The sequence below is a fragment of the Macaca thibetana genome, chromosome 4 (assembly GCF_024542745.1).
Source record: "Macaca thibetana thibetana isolate TM-01 chromosome 4, ASM2454274v1, whole genome shotgun sequence".
Taxonomy (NCBI): domain Eukaryota; kingdom Metazoa; phylum Chordata; class Mammalia; order Primates; family Cercopithecidae; genus Macaca; species Macaca thibetana.
This window is the reverse complement of record NC_065581.1, coordinates 54,262,850-54,279,938: the sequence shown is the minus strand read 5'-3', so window position 1 is coordinate 54,279,938 and position 17,089 is coordinate 54,262,850. Positions and strand designations below refer to the sequence as shown.

At 41.4% G+C, this 17,089-nt stretch overlaps 1 protein-coding gene across 1 annotated transcript; it reads right to left on the bottom strand.

The window, feature by feature from the left end:
- Positions 1–10,348: 10,348 nt before the first annotated feature.
- Positions 10,349–10,715, bottom strand: LOC126953698 (60S ribosomal protein L37-like). The gene has a single exon (XM_050789293.1). The coding sequence runs from the start codon at positions 10,712–10,714 to the stop codon at positions 10,364–10,366; it is 351 nt and encodes a 116-aa protein (XP_050645250.1). The 5' UTR covers position 10,715; the 3' UTR covers positions 10,349–10,363.
- Positions 10,716–17,089: the final 6,374 nt, after the last annotated feature.

The following is a 17,089-nucleotide window of genomic DNA, read 5'->3' as shown; positions in this document are numbered from 1 at the left end:
ATTATTAATACTATGTTAGTCTGTTCTCATGCTGATAATAAAGGCAAACCCAAGACTGGGTAATTTATAAAGGAAAGAGATTTAATTGACTCACAGTTCAGCTTGCCTGGGGAGGCCTCAGGAAACTTCCAATCATGGCAGAAGTGGAAGCAAACATGTCCTTTTTCACATGGCGGCAGAAAGAGAAGAATGAGTGCCCAGCGAAGGGGGAAGCCTCTTAAAAAACTATCGGCTCTCATGAGAACTAACTCGTTATCACAAGAATAGGGTGGGAGAACCCACACCTGTGATTCAATTATCTCCACCTGGTCCCTCCCACAACACATAGGGATTATGGGAACTGCAAATCAAGATGAGATTTGGATGGGGATACAACCAACCCGTTTCAATACTCAAGGTGATGGATACCCTAAATACCTGACTTGATCATTGCAATTCTATGCATGTAGCAAAATTTCACATGTACCCCATAAATATGTACAGGCATTAGGTATCAACTTAAAAATCTGGCATGTAAGTGTATTTCAATATAAAGAACTTTTACAAAGCTAATTTTTGGTTGGTACCACTACAGCAAGTTACAGCCATTTCTTCACAGAGCTCATACATAATGTTACTACTTAACAGATGTACAGTTGGGATACTTATTAGCCAATTTTGAAAACCCTGAAAAGTAGCAGGGATTATTGGAAATCCACTCTTCTTAACACCATGCAAAACAGAACTTAAAATCAGAATTATGAATGCTTTAAATGTTGTCGTGATTGTCAGCAAGAAAATGTCACAAGACGAAGTTGAATGATGCAGCAGTTCAGTTTCTTCTTGTCTTCCCTCTGTTGTGGAGTGTTTGGTCTCATTATTTAATGTTTTCCAATTTGGGGAAGTAGTGAAAGAGAATGAATCTGTAGCTAAAATAGCCTATAAACATCTCCAGGATTTAATAAATTGGGCAGAGAAGTAAGTGAATCTATAGGTAATAGCAGAAACTTCTCTTTTACAACTTTCTTAATTACTTCTGGTTACAGTCACTCACTTATCCATTCAAAATATTAAAGAGCAGGCCGGCTCAGTGACTCATGCCTGTAATCCCAGCACTTTGAGAGGCTGAGGCGGGTGGATCACTTGAGGTCAGGAGTTTGAAACCAGCCTGGCCAATGTGATGAAACCCCGTCTCTACTAAAAAAATTAAAACTTAGCTGGGCGTGGTGCAACGTGCCTGTAAACTCAGCTACTCGGGAGGTTGAGGTGAGAAAATCGCCTGAACCCGGAAAGCGTAGGTTGCAGTGAGCTGAGATCACAGCACTGCACTCCAGCCTGGGCAACAGAGCCCAACTCTGTCCCAAAAAAAGAAAGTGCCTATTATATGTGGGCCCCTACACTGGCTCGTAGTGTGACAAACAGAAAGTTGTAAGTGCTGAGAAGCCCTCAGGAAAGGAGCAGTTGACACACGTGTGGATCTTTCAGTCTTCTCCCTTCAGTGAAGGCAGGGCAGAAAGGCTGGGAAATGGAGTGTCTAACCACCAAAGAGCATCAGTTATTGATAAACAAAGTACTTGAAGGAAAAGATGTTAACCAGGAACCATAGCAAAATGAAATTTTGCTTTGGTATGGGGCAGTGAGAGGTGTTCTAAATTAGGATTCTAAAATAAAAACTCCATAATGGGAAAATTTTACACATGGCTTTGCCAGGTATAGATTAACTCCTGTAAGTAATAGAATAGTAATAGATCTAACAGTAGGGATTTCATCATTCTCCTGAATACACATTCTATAATATTTACTTATTTTATTTCCAGACTTCAACATAAAATATCTTTATATGTTTTCTATACCAAAAAAAACCCTCTTGACATCTTAGTCCCTTCTAGTAATTCTGCATCTTTCTCATTTCGCTCACATCTAAGCCACTTTAAAGAGTAGTCTACATTTGCTGCCCCGTTTCTCATTTCCCATTCACTCTCCACCCCCACTGTGATCACACTTGCAGTACGTAACACTCAATGTGCACTTTCTAAGGTAAAAATCACCATGTTTTACTCGACCTCTCTGTGATTTTTTCACTGTTGGACATTCCCTCCTTCAACAACTATTCTTTGCCTTCTGGGATCCCAGTTGTCCAGGGTTCTCCTCCTGCTGTTTATTTTCATCCCTTTGTGGGCTCCTCTTTCTTGGTGTGATTTAATAATGCTATTCCCCAGCGTTCTGTCCTTAGTGCTCCTCCCCCTCACTGTACACACTCTCCCAAGGTGAACTTCTCCGTAAGCAAGAATTTATCTGCCACCCATATGCAAATAACTTGTAATCTTCCCTGAGCCTTGACCTCTCTGTTGAGTTCCAGGGTCATAATTTTCAACTGCCTATTAAATATCCATCGATTTGTCCCACAGGCCTCTCCAACTTAACAGGCATAAAATCAAACTCATCATCTCCCCACTCTCATATTCTGCTGCAACTCTTCTTCCTTGATGTCCCATCTCTAAGTCCACTGACTACCAAGCTGTTTAAACCAAATCTTGGAGACACACCAGGTTCCTTCCTTTCACTCACTGCTCCATGCCATCAGATGAGCCTAGGATCCCTCCAAAGGCAGAGCCTGAGACAAAGGTTTGCTTGTAGTCAGTTTATTTGGGGAAGGGATCCCAAGGAACAGATGAGGGAATTTGGGGAAAGAGCCAATCCCCAGGTACATAATCAAGATAGTCACCGCCAAAGGCAACCAGGAGTTCTGAGGAGCTGTGTAAAATGCCACTGAGAATTATCCTTCTGAAGCATAGAGAAAGGACATATGTATATTACACATTCATGTTCTACCCTGGCTCCCATCCCCCAGGTCAGATTGTCCCCTGGAGTGTTATTCTGTGGCACTTCCAGTGTGTGCATCTGTCACAATGTCTCAGTGGGTTTCTCAGCACATCCACACAGCAAGAACAGAGAAGTAACAGAACAGCGTGAGATACGCAGTGCATCTGAGGCATTACCAGGTCATACCTGCACCTGTTGATGCCAAGTGGAATGTAAAAGGTGTCCCATATGCCCACCAGTCACAAACACTTATTCATACAGTTCACACATGCTCTTGTTTGTAGCCCTCATGTGCCTCTCAAATTGTACCCTCATCTTCTGTGGGCCTGACTGCCACGCAGTACCTAGTAAACATTTTAAAATATTTGACTCTATTGTTAAAACTAATTTCACCTGGCCTTTTCTTTTCTTTTCTTTTTTCAAGATGAGGTCTTGCTGTATTGCCCAGGCTGGGACTTGAATTCCTGGGCTTAAGTGATCCTCCCCTCTCAGCCTCCCAAGCAGCTGGGACTACAAGTGTGTGCTACTGCACCTGGCTCCTTTTTAATTTTTTTCTAATGTGGCCATTTGAGACAGCCATATTGACACAATCTGGATGCATCAAAGAGAGAAAATATTTTAAAACAGAAAGTAATTAGTTTGGAAGAATAAAGGCCAATTACAATTACCACAGTAAAGAACAATAACGTCATCTAAAATATTGTTACAGTCTAATACATAATTAGACTGAAGAACACATACAATAATTTCATTAATGAAATGTTCAGATTAATTTGCTACAAGAAATGGATAACTTGAAAACAACTCTGGCTGGGCATGGTGGCTTATGCCTGTAATCCCAGCATTTTGGGAGGCCGAGGTGGGAGGATCACTTTAGCTCAGGAGTTCAAGACCAGCCTGTGCAACATGGCAAAACTCCATCTCTACGAAACATACAAAAGTTAGCCGGGGGTGGTGGCAGGCACCTGTAGTCCCAGTACTTGGGACACAGGTGGGAGGATCGTTGGAGCCTGGGAGGAGGAGGATGCAGTAAGCCAGGATCATGCCTTTGCATTCCAGCCTGGGCAAAAGAGTGAGGCCACTGTCTAAAAAAAAAAAGAAAGAGAGAGAGAGAAAGAGAAGGAAGGAAGGAAGGAAGGAAGGAAGGAAGGAAGGAAGGAAGGAAGGAAGGAAGGAAGGAAGGAAGGAAGGAAGAAGAAAGAAAAAACAATCCTAACATTTAATTAAATGCAGCACAACAACTATGAGGGCTATGTGTGCCAGGGCCAGTGGTAGTTGCTGGAGCTTTAAAGTTGAGAAAGTCCCATGTAGTCTGCCTAATGGAGAAAAGCACACATTTCAGAAAACACTGATGGAGGAAATCCCTGGAGGTGGTGGAGGGGGTGGGTTTCCAGACCTGAGACATCAGAGAAAGCTTCTCAGAGAATGGATTATGTAACATGGACCCTGAAAGAACAACTAGAGTTAGTCAAGCCAAATAGGGGAGGGAGGGGAGAAGAGTATTTCAGACAAAAGGAACTACACATTCAAATGCTGAGAGGTGAAGAGAACACTGATGAACCAAAAGAAATCAGGTTGGCTAGATGATGAAGTTTGGGAAGGAATAAGATTGGAGAGGTAGGCACATTATGGAACATTCCCATAATTTAAATCATGAACTGTATGGGTGTTTATACAAAGGGAAGTGGAAAGAAATTAAAGAGTTTTAACAGAAGGGATGTTCATAGCCAGGTTTACATTCCAAGGTCTTTCTGACAGCTGTGTGGAAAATGGAGGGAAAGTGGCAAGGACAGGACAAGCGCACCAGTTATAAAGCTGCTTCATAATCCAGGCAAGAGAAGAGGATGGCTCAGGGCTGGGTAACATGGTAATGTGGCTATGCAGATGAGAAGAACTGGATTTAAACAAGAACTGTTCATGGGGGTAGAACTGGTGAGACACATGAATGAACTGGAGATGGAAGAACTCAAGGATGATGCCTGGGTTTCTTTCTTGGGTATCTAGGTAAACAGCCATGTCAGGCACTGCTGATGGGATACAAAAAGCGCTGAGGGAGCAAAAAGCAGTGTGTGGGTGGGGGAAGCGGAAGTTTCAGTCTTCAGTCTTGGACATATTGAGATTGAGGTACGTGCCTGCGAGATATTCAAGAGATGTTATTCAGTACATGGCTGGATTTCTGACAGTCAGGAGAGTGATTTCAATTGGAGATATTGCTTTGGAAGAGATGAAAACATACAAGATAATCAAAACTATGCAAGGGAGGAGATTGCCCAGGAAGAGTGTGTAGAGGAAGAAGAGGAAAAGGCCCAGGACCTAAGCTGAAGGAACACCAATATTTAAAGATGGGGAGACACAAAAGAGCCCTCAACAGACACTGTAGAATGGTCAGAGTAACAGGAAGAAAAGCAGAAGATAGTGGTATAGCAGAAGCAAAGGGAGGAACGTTCTTTGAGAAGGGAGTGATCAACAATGTCACATGCTGCTAAGAGGTTAAAATAGAAACTGAGAAGTATCCATTGGATTTAGCAATACCAGGTTCTTTGTGGCCTTGGTGAGAAGCGTTTCGTTAGCGTGGGAGAGCAGAAACCAGATTACAGTGGGTTGAGGAGTGGCAGGTGAGAAAGAGACAGCACAGAGACAACTGCTACATCCAATGGATTTACAGCCAAGGACTACAATTACGGCTTTCTAGAATATATCCCTTGAAGCCATTGCATAGTAGGAATGAGTGACTGAGTGATGAGTGGGTGGTGGATAGAACTCAGAGTGGTAATTTTTATTTTTAAAAAGTAGCCTGTTGTTGAACTGAAAGGCAGTAAATACCAACCACTCCTTAAGCAAACACTGACTGATAGTGTACTAAGCAGAGCAAGACTAAAAGCTGGGAGAATCAGCTGCTCTGTCATCCAGCTACTAACCGAAATTTTACCCCTCACCCAACTTCAACTTCATGCTTTGCACCAGAGATAATAAAAAAAAAAAAAAGAACTCTATCAACTAATTCATTTAAATCCTTAGGTAAAAATTCAATAGAACTGACAGCCAGCTGTGAGAAATGTTACATTTTAAGACTCTGTTTTTACTTTCTGAACTCATCCTAATCCAGTAGTTGCAGCAGGTTAATTAAGTTTTAAAAAATTTTAAGATAACTAAAAATTCTATAGTATCAGTTGGCTTTTGCTGTATAACAATGCACGCCAAAATGTAGTGACTTAAAGCACGTATTATTGTCCATGGTTCTGTGGATTGGAAAGAATCCAACACCTACTTTCCAATGGGTAATTCTTTTGGTCTGGGCCAGCACAACTGCTGGCTGCTGGCTCACTCACACATCTACAGGGTAGCTGGTGGTGGTTCAGTTGGAGTTGGATGGGCTAAGAGAGCCTCCGACTTAGGTTTGATGGCTGGCGTTTGTTAGTTGTAGTAACAGGGATGACATGACCCTGTGTCTCTCTTCATCTAGAGGCTCATTCACAAGGTTATCTCAAGGCTCCAAGAGCAGCAAGCCAGCAAGCCCCAACAATGCACAAGCACCTTTCAAGCCTCTACCTGCAGTGCATTTATTTGTTAATAATGTCCCATTGGCCAACCAAGTCACATGACCAAGCCCAAATTCACTGGGTGGAGAAATAGAATTCACCTCATGATAGGAAGACCACAAATTCACATTGCAAAGGGTATGCATAAAGAGATGAGATAAATTGTGTCTAATTTTATAATCTATCACAACTAATTTTTGCTTAAAAATACTTATTAGGAACTTCCTCCTAATTTAAACTTAGTGGAACCATAAGTGTAATAAGTCATACATTTGCCACATATTCATGAAATAAGACTCTTACTTCTTTTTTGTCTTCAAAAGTGGCCCTAAGTCACAATGAAGAAAGGGTATTCTGAGGACTTTGAGCCCCTTAAGGGGCTGTCTCTTTTCTGTATCCCCAACACTATGGTAACTTTATTTGAATGAATGAATGATTTATTACCTGTATCAGTCCATTCTTGCATTGCCATAAAGAAATACCTGAGACTGGGTAATTTATAAGAAAAGAGGTTTAATTGGCTCATGGCTCTGCAGGCTGTACAGGAAACATGGCGGCATCTGCTTCTGGGGAGGCATCAAGGAACTTTTACTCACGGTGGAAGGCAAAGTAGGAGCAGGTATGGATTAGTGGAGAGAAATCATGGAGAAATAGTAAAAGTAAGGGAGAGGATAAATACTTAGTGACTTACATTTTGGTGGTGACCAAGACTAACAGGCATCCCAATCTATATAAAAATACCTTGATAACATCTTAACATTGAAGGCTTTAATGAAAGGTGGAGCAGAAACTACATGAGTTTCTCTGGATGACGCGTGGAGATTGAGTATAAGGAAGTGCTTCTTGACCCTAAGTATACCTTAGAATCTCCTGAAGAACTTTTATAAAGTACAACCAATTTAGTTGGTTGGCCTCTTTCCCAACCAATGAAATCAGAATCAGTGGGAACAGATCTGAGCACTGGTAATTTTTGGCAGTCGTATTCTCTTTAAAATCCCCAAGTGCAGTCAGTACTGAGAAATATTGGGATGTGGCAGCGGTTCTCAGAGTTGGTCCCTGGACTAGTAGTGTCGTTATGACTTGGGGACTTGTTAGAAAGCACATTATCAAACCTTGCCCCAGATTTACTGAATCAGAAACTCTGGAGGTGGAGCCCAGCAATCCCTTTTTTGACGAACTCTCTGGGTGATTATGATGCATGCTAAAGTTTGAGAACCACTGATATATGGTGGGAGTGGGGGCATAGGGGGAGTAGCTACACTGTATCTATAAGTATCCTTCATGGTCAGCAGAAGTTACATTCCCATCAGCATTTTATGAGAATTCTTACACAGTTCACAAAATTCTTTTTACATATGATTTCTAGCAGAATTAGAGGCATTAAAAACAGGGGAAAAAATAAGCAACATTGTCTTACTTAAAACTGAACATTTTTCATATGTTTGCAATTAACATAAAACTTGCATTCTACAGTTCAAATTGATTTCCTTGATTTTAGCCTGAAATGAAAATGGAGATCAGCCAGTTAGCATTCTGTGGAGAGACAAACACACTGAACAATTGCAAAAGGATAACAAATATTTCATCCAGCCTGCTTTTAGAAAAATCACAGAATAAAGGTAGTGTTTCAGTTACCAACTTTCAACCCAGTAATAGGAACATATGCAATGATATTTGTTCATAGTATCTATTTTTATTTTTAAAAAGAGGAAAGAAAAAAGAAACAAAATTTAAAAAAGAAAGAGAACCACTCTTTAAAAAACAAGTTGAGAAAAAGAAAACTAATAAGAGAAAATTCCTCAAACTAATCAAGTTTAAATATTGGCAGTATGTGGAGTAAAACACACACGGAAATGTGGTGTATACTTCCTGAAAATGTTAGCTGTTAAATGAAAGGAGTCGTGTTTCTGTATTTTCTTAAATAGAACTTCGCATATTCGAGGTGGTCCATAAGTTTTAAATAATAACAATTTGCTCTCCAATCTGGCCTCATTTAGCTTCCTTTTTTCACTGTAACATCTTGACATTCTTCCACTGCTTAGTTTGCAGAATTCACTGCAAAAGAAAAGAAAAGAGAAGAAAAGAAAAGGCTAAGAATAAACTTATGTAAGAAAAAAAAAAAAAAAGCAAAATAAAAGAGCAGATTCTTCAAGCTTGAGCTCAACTAACAAATAAATCATTTATACTTAAAAAAAATCATTTCACTTCAACATACAAACTATTAATCCAGATCTCCATTATTGCTTACTTAGACTAGTAACATGGTTTCCTCCCTCCTTTTATTGCACTCTGTTGAAAGATTAATCTTCTCACAGCAAAACTCAAAAGCTTTCAGTAACCTATCCCCCACTGCTGGCCCCTGAAGTACAGACAAGATCAGGCACAGGCCACAGATGCCCTGGGGAATCAGCTCTAGGAAAAAACTGTAAGAAACCCCTGGAGAGACTAAAGGCCATCATAAACTTTGGGTGCGGAGGAATGTAGAGTTAGAATAATAGGTAGAGTGCTGCTAGGTTCTGCTCTCCTTCTCTCTCCTCTTTCCTTTGGACCATTGCCTGTCCCATAACCACTGAGTCAGGAGGCAGCAGCAATCACCCACGCTGAAAAGGGGAGGCTGAGCAGCTGCCCTGAGCACTCACTCCTTCAGTCCTCCTCACGTGTGGTAGATGATGGATCACTTATGAGATGACTACCATCTCCCTTTCAAAGGCTTTAGAGGAGAATCCGTAGCAGAGTAATGCCTAGTGGAGGGGCAACAGAAGGGTTGTTGACTATAGTTCCAACACCTAAGGGACTCCCTAGGACTCAACTCCTTAATCTTAAAACCACAAAGAAGACAGAAAGTAGGGCCTGGTATTGGCATGTCACGTTGGTACCTGATAACTCCAGGGAAATATCAGCTCGCAGCTTAAAATACCTGAGGTTAGAACCACTGTAAAAAGAAAAACACACACTGAACATACACAATATCAAGCAGAAGTACTGGAACAAACAAATTAAGAATTTAAAATAAGCACAACCACACTGGGCACGATGGCTCACGCCTATAATTCCAGCTCTTTGGGAGGCCGAGGCAGGCAGATCACTTGAGGTCAGGAGTTCAAGACCACTCGGGCCAACATGGTGAAACCCATCTCTACTAAAAATAGAAAAATTAGTTGGGCATGGTGGCGGGCACCTGTAATCCCAGCTACTCGGGAGGCTGAGACAGGAGAAGTGCTTGAACCAGTGGGGTGGAGTTTGCAGTGAGCCGAGATTGCACCACTGTACTCTAGCCTAGGTGACAGAGTGAGACTGTCTCAAAAAAATGAAACAAAATAAGCACAACCAATATTGTCAAAAAGCTACTGGTAACAGGAAGCAGGAAAAAAGTCATAAAGAAAGACAGATGTTATACATAGATCAAGTATAAAAAAGTATGCTTCCAAGTAAGACTTCTAGATGAGATAAATAGCAAGCTGAATGCAGCCAAAGGAAAATTGTAAAACTGAAAGATCAGACTGAGGACATCTCTCAGAAGGCAGAAAAAAAGATAATGAGAGAAATACAGAAATAAAAAGTTAAGTACCATGGAGCATAAAAGTAGACATGCTGACATCTTGAAGACAGGAGTCCAAAGGAAGAGAAAATAAAGAGAGAGCAAATATTTAAGATTATAATAAAAACAAATATCTCTAAATTAAAGATAAAAGAAGTCAGATGGAAAGGGTTGCATGCCCAATAGGAGAGATTAAGAATGTAGAAAGAGCATTGCACATTGAAGAACAAAGAGAAAGAGAAAATACTAAAAGCTTCCAGGAAAAAAAGAGCATATCTCCTCCAAAGGTACAAGAAGATTTAGCAGCAGATTTCTTAACAGCAACACTGGGGCCAAATATTTGGGGATTTTTCAGATATCATTCTGTTATTGATTTCTAATTTAATACCACTGTGGTCCGAAAACATACTTTGTATGACTTAAATCCTTTTAAACTTATGGAGACATTTATTTATTTATTTATTATTTTTTAAAACCAGAACATTTATTGCATGACTAATCGTTGACATTCTTTAGATGAACTAGATGCTGCAGCAGCTGCCCTCTTGGGTTTAGGTGTTGTTCCTTCACGGAATCCATGCCTGAATCTGCGGTATACAATTTTTAGGTGCCTCATTCGACCAGTTCCGGTGGTATTTCGTCTTTTAGCCTTGGCACTCCAGTTATACTTTCTCTTGCGCCTGGCAGGGTAGCCACATTTGCCACAGGTCGACTTCTGAAGGTGGTAGGCCTTAGAGCCACAGCGGCGGCACAATGTGTGCGTCTTATTGCGACGCTTTCCGAACGATGACGTTCCCTTCGTCATCTCGCTTCTGCAGCCGAGACCAGAGAGCATGGAGACATTTTATGGTGCACAATGTGGTTTATCTTGAACAGACACTTTACTAAAGAAGGTAGACGGATGGGAAATAAGCACATGAAAGACCGGCAACACCAATAGTCATTAGGGAAATGGAAATTAAAACTGTAATAAAATACCACCACACACTAACCATACCAAAAGTTGCCAAATATTTAAAGGAACTAGAACTCTAACATGCTGTTAGTTCGAAGGTAAAATTACTCAACTACTTCTATAGTTTCAAATCTTATGCTGAAATGTGATCCCCGGTGTTGGAGGTGGGGCCTAGTGGGAGGTATTTGGATCATAGGGGCGGATACCTCACGAATGGTTTAGCACCATCCCTTTGGTGATAAGTGAGTTCTTTCTTTATTAGTTCGTGTAAAAGCTGGTTGTTTAAAGGAGCCTGGCATCTCTCTTGCTAGTGCTTTCGCCATGTGACACACCTGTTCTCCCTACACGTCATGAGTAACAGCTTCCTGAGGCCTCATCAAAAGCTGAGCAGATGCAAAGTGCCATGCTTGTACTGCCTGCAGAACTGTGAGCCAAATAAACCTCTTTTCTGTATAAATTACCCAGCCTCAAGCTGTAGCAGGACAAGCCACAGACAAAACCTCTCAGACACCGAGTTGTAGAAGGAAGGGCTTTATTCAGCTGGGAGCATCAGCAAGCTACTGCCTTAAAATCTGAGCTCCCCGAGTGCAAATTTCTGTCCCTTTTAAGGGCTCACAACACTAAAGATTTCATATGAAAGTGTCATGATTGATTGAGCAATCTCGGGGATACGTGACAGGGGTTTCATGCACTGATAGAGAGAAACAGAACAGGGCAGGGAGTTTCACAGTGTTCTTCTATACAGTGTCTGGAATGTGTGAATAATATCGGTTTCTAAGTTATGAGTTGATTTTTAACTACTAGGTTTAGGCCAGGCAGGCCCAGGCCCAGTTTTGGGCCTGGCACCAGGCTGCCTGTCTTTGGTTTTACTTCCTTATTTTTCTTAAAACAAGTACTGAGTATAAAACAATATAAAACAATATGAGAGGGTCTCACTCTTTCCTCAAAGCAAAGCAAACAGATTAATATGACTACTTGAGAAATAGTTTGGCAGTTTCCTAAAAAGTTAACTATACAGGCCAGGGGCAATGGCTCATGTTTGTAATCCCAGGACTTTGGGAGGCCAAGGTGGGTGGATCACATGAGGCCAAGAGTTTAAGACCAGCCTGGTCAACATGGCGAAACCCCATCTCTACTAAAAATAAAAAAATTAGCTGGGCATGGTGGCACACGCCTGTAATCCCAGCTACTCAGGTGGTTGAGGCATGAGAATCACTTGAACCTGGGAGGTGAAGGTTGCAGTGAACCGAGATCATGCCACTGCACTCCAGCCTCAGCAATAGAGCAAGACCCTGTCTCTAAATAAATAAATAAGTGAAATATATACCTTCCATATGATCCAGCCATTTGACTCCAAAGAATTACCTCAGGAGAAAAAAAAAGCATATGTTCACAAAAGACTTGTACATAATCCAAATGTCTAAACATCTAATGCTAAATATAAAAGAGAGTGATAGAAAGAAGATGGGTGGTTGCCTGGGAACAGGGGAAACAGGCAGGCAGGCGTGGGTGAGCAGGGTTACAAAGGAACGCAAGGAAGTTTGGTGGTGGTGGGAGGGGGAAGGTAGAGATAAGTATGCTCATTATGCTTATATAATAATATATATATAATAAGGGTGATGGTTTCAAGAGTGTATACCTATAACTTACCCAAACATACATTCTAAATATTTTCAGTTTATTGTATGTCAACTATACCTTAATAAAGCTGTTTTTTAACAAAAAAACATAATAAATGAAAAATAAAATTTTTATCTGATAAAGATATATGAAATTCAGACCCTAAGTTTTTATTTTCAAAAACGAACAAAGAAAAGAGAAAGAAATAAAAATATATTTATAGCATAATAATCGAGAACTAAAATTCTAAATAATATCAGCACAGTAGTGGAGAGGAGTGGACAAAAAGACATGAGTTGTTAGCATCAGGACAAGTCCATACAGGAGGCAGAAACAGAGTTAGCAGGGTTCTAAAGAACTGAAAAATCTAAAAGGGAATCATTACCATCACACCAATTATATTCTCCCCAGTAGTAGCAGTATTGTTCCACTAGCAACAGTTGTTTCCAGTTTGGTATTTTCAATGTTCCCAGAACCAGCCTCAACATACCCAAAGAAGTCTGAAGTTCCACTGCCTCATCAGCCTCCCAAGTGGCTGGGACTACAGGCCCACACCACCACGTCTAGCTAACTTCTCTGTATTTTCTATAGATATGAGGTTTCACCATCTCGCCCAGGCTGGTTTCAAAATCCTGGAATCAAGAGATCTTCCCACCTCAGCTTCCCAAAATGCTAGGATTACAGGAATGAGCCACTGTGCCCAGTCTTTACCACCTTTTCTAAGGAAGATAATAGCATTGAAGTTATGTTTCCTCCCCAAAAAGCCCATATCTTTTAAAGATTTATACTAAAATATTTACAAATGAAATAATATAATATCTGTGATTTTCCTCAAAATAACCTGAGGGGAAGGAATAGGTGGGTGGGAATAGAGATAACCAAGATTTGACAATAATTTATCATTATTATAATTGGATGGTAGATACATGAGAGTTCATTATAATATGCTACATTTTATGTTTGAGATTTTCCATAATGAGAAATATTTTTATTTTTACTTTTTATTATTATTTTTTTAGACGGAGTTTCTTGCTCTGTTGCCCAGGCTGGAGTGCAGTGACGCAGTCTCAGCTCACTGCAACCTCTGCCTCCTGGGTTCATGCGGTTCTCCTGCCTCAGCATCCTGAGTAGCTGGGACTCCAGGCACACCACCACCCCTGGCTAATTTTTGTATTTTTAGTAGAGACAGAGTTTCACCATGTTGGCCAGGCTGGTCTCGAACTCCTGACCTCAGGTGATCTGCCTGCCTCAGCCTCCCAAAGTGCTGGGCATGAGCCACCACGACTGGCAGAAAAATATTTTTAAAGCATGTATACAATAGTATTTAGATAATAAAAACACATATAAAGAAAAGCATAAGTATCAAGTGCCCAAGAATTACTGCCATTGGTGGGTGGTGGGGATGGAAATCAAAGGCAGAAGTAAAAGAAAATAAAAATGAATGAAAGATGGAGAAGGAAGAGCCTAACACAGACCAATGGCCAAAGTACGAAACAAACTAAGGAGTATAATTGGACCAATCTTCAACAAACAGGAAAACTGGAAAGTAAAAACAGGAAAAACAAAACAGGCCAGGTGCAGTGGCTCATGACTGTAATTCCAACACTTTGGGAGGTTAAGGTGGGCAGATCACTTGAGTCTAGGAGTTGGAGACCAGCCTGGCTAACATAGCGAAACCCTGTCTCTACTAAAAATAGAAAAATGAGTCAGGTGTGGTGGTGCACACCATGCCTGTAATCCCAGCTACTCAGGAGGCTGAGGCACAAGAATCACTTGAACCTGGGAGGCGGAGGTTGCAGTGAGCCGAGATCACGGCACTACACTCCAGCCTGGGTGACAGAATGAGATTCTGTCTAAAAAAAAAGTCCTATGTCAGTCCAAAGACTGGCATTTAAGGATTTAAGGTCTCCTAAATTTGGTCTTGGCCTACCTTTTTAAGCGTATTTTTTCACCCACCTTGAAAAACTAACATCCCATCAAAATTAAATATCTATTGTTAACCATGTGTCTTAGTCTATTTCAGGCTGTTATAATAAAATACCATAACCTGGGTAGCTTATAAACAACAGAAATTTATTTATGACATTTCTATAGGCTAGGAAGTCCAAGATCAAGGCACAGCAGATTCCACGTCCAGTGATAGAGAGTGCCTTCTTGCTGTGTCCTTGCGTCATGGAAGGGTTTAGCTAGCTCTCTGGGGTCCCTACTGTAAAGGCACTGATCCCAATTACGAGTGCTTTACCTTCATGACCTAATCACATGCTAACGCCCTCACCTCCTAATACCAACAGCTTAAGGGATAAGATTTCAACATACGAATTTGGGGGGGATGTAAGCATTCCATTCATTTCACCATGTATAGCCTATTCTTCATTGACCCCATCATATAGTTTCTGATGGTTCTACTGCCCCAAATTCTGCCCATGCTCCATCTCTGCATAACAACTTTTCACCTATCCTTCCAAATCTACCCCGTATACCATCTCCTCATGATGCTTTCCCTAGTGCCCTGCTCTCTTTTCTCTCAGTGGAGAGTGATCTACGTACAAAACGAAACACATCACACTTATCAGATTTGCTTAAGTATTTATCCTTTTATAATTGGTATTAGAATTTTTCTGTATTTACCTTCTGTTCTAAAGATCCAGTTCTTTACAACGTAATATCCTAGGACAGGTATCAGTTGTGTTCATCTCTGTATCCCACAATGCTTAGAACTGCTTCAAACACATGCAGGTGTCTCCTAGATGATAAATGGGGGAAAGACAGAGAGAAGGAAGGGAGGGAAAAAGAAAGGAAAAGAAAGACTGAATGAATAAATTGCATTGCAGTTCTTTCAAGGGAGAAAACTGACCAAATTCACTAGAAAACATAAAACAAAATACCCAAATTCACTTGAAAACATAAAAAGGATTTCATAAAAGATGTCATTAAGCCAGTTGCGGTGGCTCACACCTGTGATCCCAACACTTTGGGAAGCTGAGGAGGGCAAATTACCTGAGTTCAGGGGTTCAAGACCAGCCTGGCCAACGTGGTGAAACCCTGTCTTTATTAAAAATACAAAAATTAGCCAGGCGTGGTGGTGGGTGCCTGTAGTCCCAGCTACTTCGGAGGCTGAGGCAGGAGAACTACTTGAGGCCAGGAGACGGAGGTTGCAGTGGGTCGAGATGGTGCCACTGTACTCCCGCCTCGGCGACAGAGCAACCCTCTGTCTCAAAAAAGAAAAAAAAAGATACCAGATATCATCAATTTTATAACGTTTCTTTCTCAGCTGTTTGGAGCCTCCTTTTTAAAGGCACTTAGGTGCATGCATCAAATGGTACAATAGAAACAAAAATGTAAGTGAAAAGCTGAAAAACAAATTCAGGAGCCTTTTGGTAGGTCCCCACCCCCTTTATACCTTCTGCAACAACAGCAGTAATGTGGAATAGGTGTTTCAACCCATTGCACATGGAGGAGTTGGTGCTTCCCCACCCCTTACTCTACGTACCTCAGCTGATAGGCTCAGCAAGAGGTAAAAACAGCCACGGGACAGAAAAAATCCAGTCCTTTTATGGGAGATGGCATAAGTGTCTTTGGAGACAGGCAGTCCTTGGCTCAAATCCTGAGCATGGTTTTCTTAGGTCTGTGACCTTGAGCAACTCATTCAACCGCTCTGATTTTCTCTGTTGAGTTTCCTAACATCAAAATGGAGTGACAGCTATGTGGTCGCCATTGTTATTACTGACTGCCCTGCCTCATCCTTCTTTTAAATGACGTGATGCCTTTTGGGTAGAAGGGAGGCTGTTGCAATTTTCCTGTTGAAAGGGGAGTGAGTTGGAACTGCCCTGTGATTCCATGGAGACTTGTGTGTGTGTGGAAGGCTGGAAAAACAAAGGGTACAGTAAGTTTGTGACAGAAGCTTCCCTGAGACACCTGGAGACCCTTTGGCTTTGAGCAGAGCTACTCCTGGACCAAGGAGAGCAAGCCTTGGGGACTACACTGAAGCCACCAAGAACCCGACTACTCAACAGTCCTGAGGGGACTGTGTCTGGGGACTGCACACAGTGCAGACCCCAGGATGTCTCACGTGATCCTCCTTCAGGCCACCGGAAGTGCAGTGGCCGTGGCCAGGAACAAAGCGGGAGAGCTAGCAGCAGGTACCTCCCGGGACTTCAGAGGAGCAAGTTATAGACCTGGTGTAAGGCACGCTGTCCAGGACTCCCAGAAATACCTAATGAGAATCATGAGAAAGTGGAGGATGAGGGACAGGTCAAGAGATCACAGCCTGGGGAGAAGAACCATGGAAAGTTGGACATTAAAATTTAATGGTATTTCATTTTCTACCCCAGGTGGATGAAATCAAGGCTTGCTGCTGACAACATATAAATCATGCCATATGATGCTAATTCTAAAATGCCATTAATTGTAAGTTGTGCCATCGATTTAAATAAGACTTCTTTGAAAAAAAGAATTTACTCCTAAAATTAATCATAAACAATGATCATAAAAGAAATCCTGAATTCAAACTCCAGTCAGCATCTAGCCAGCGATGGTGGCTCACACCAATAATCCCAGAATTTTGGGAGGCTGAGATTGGAGGATTGCTTGAGACCAGGAGTTTGAGACCAGCCTGAGCAACATAGTGAGATCCCA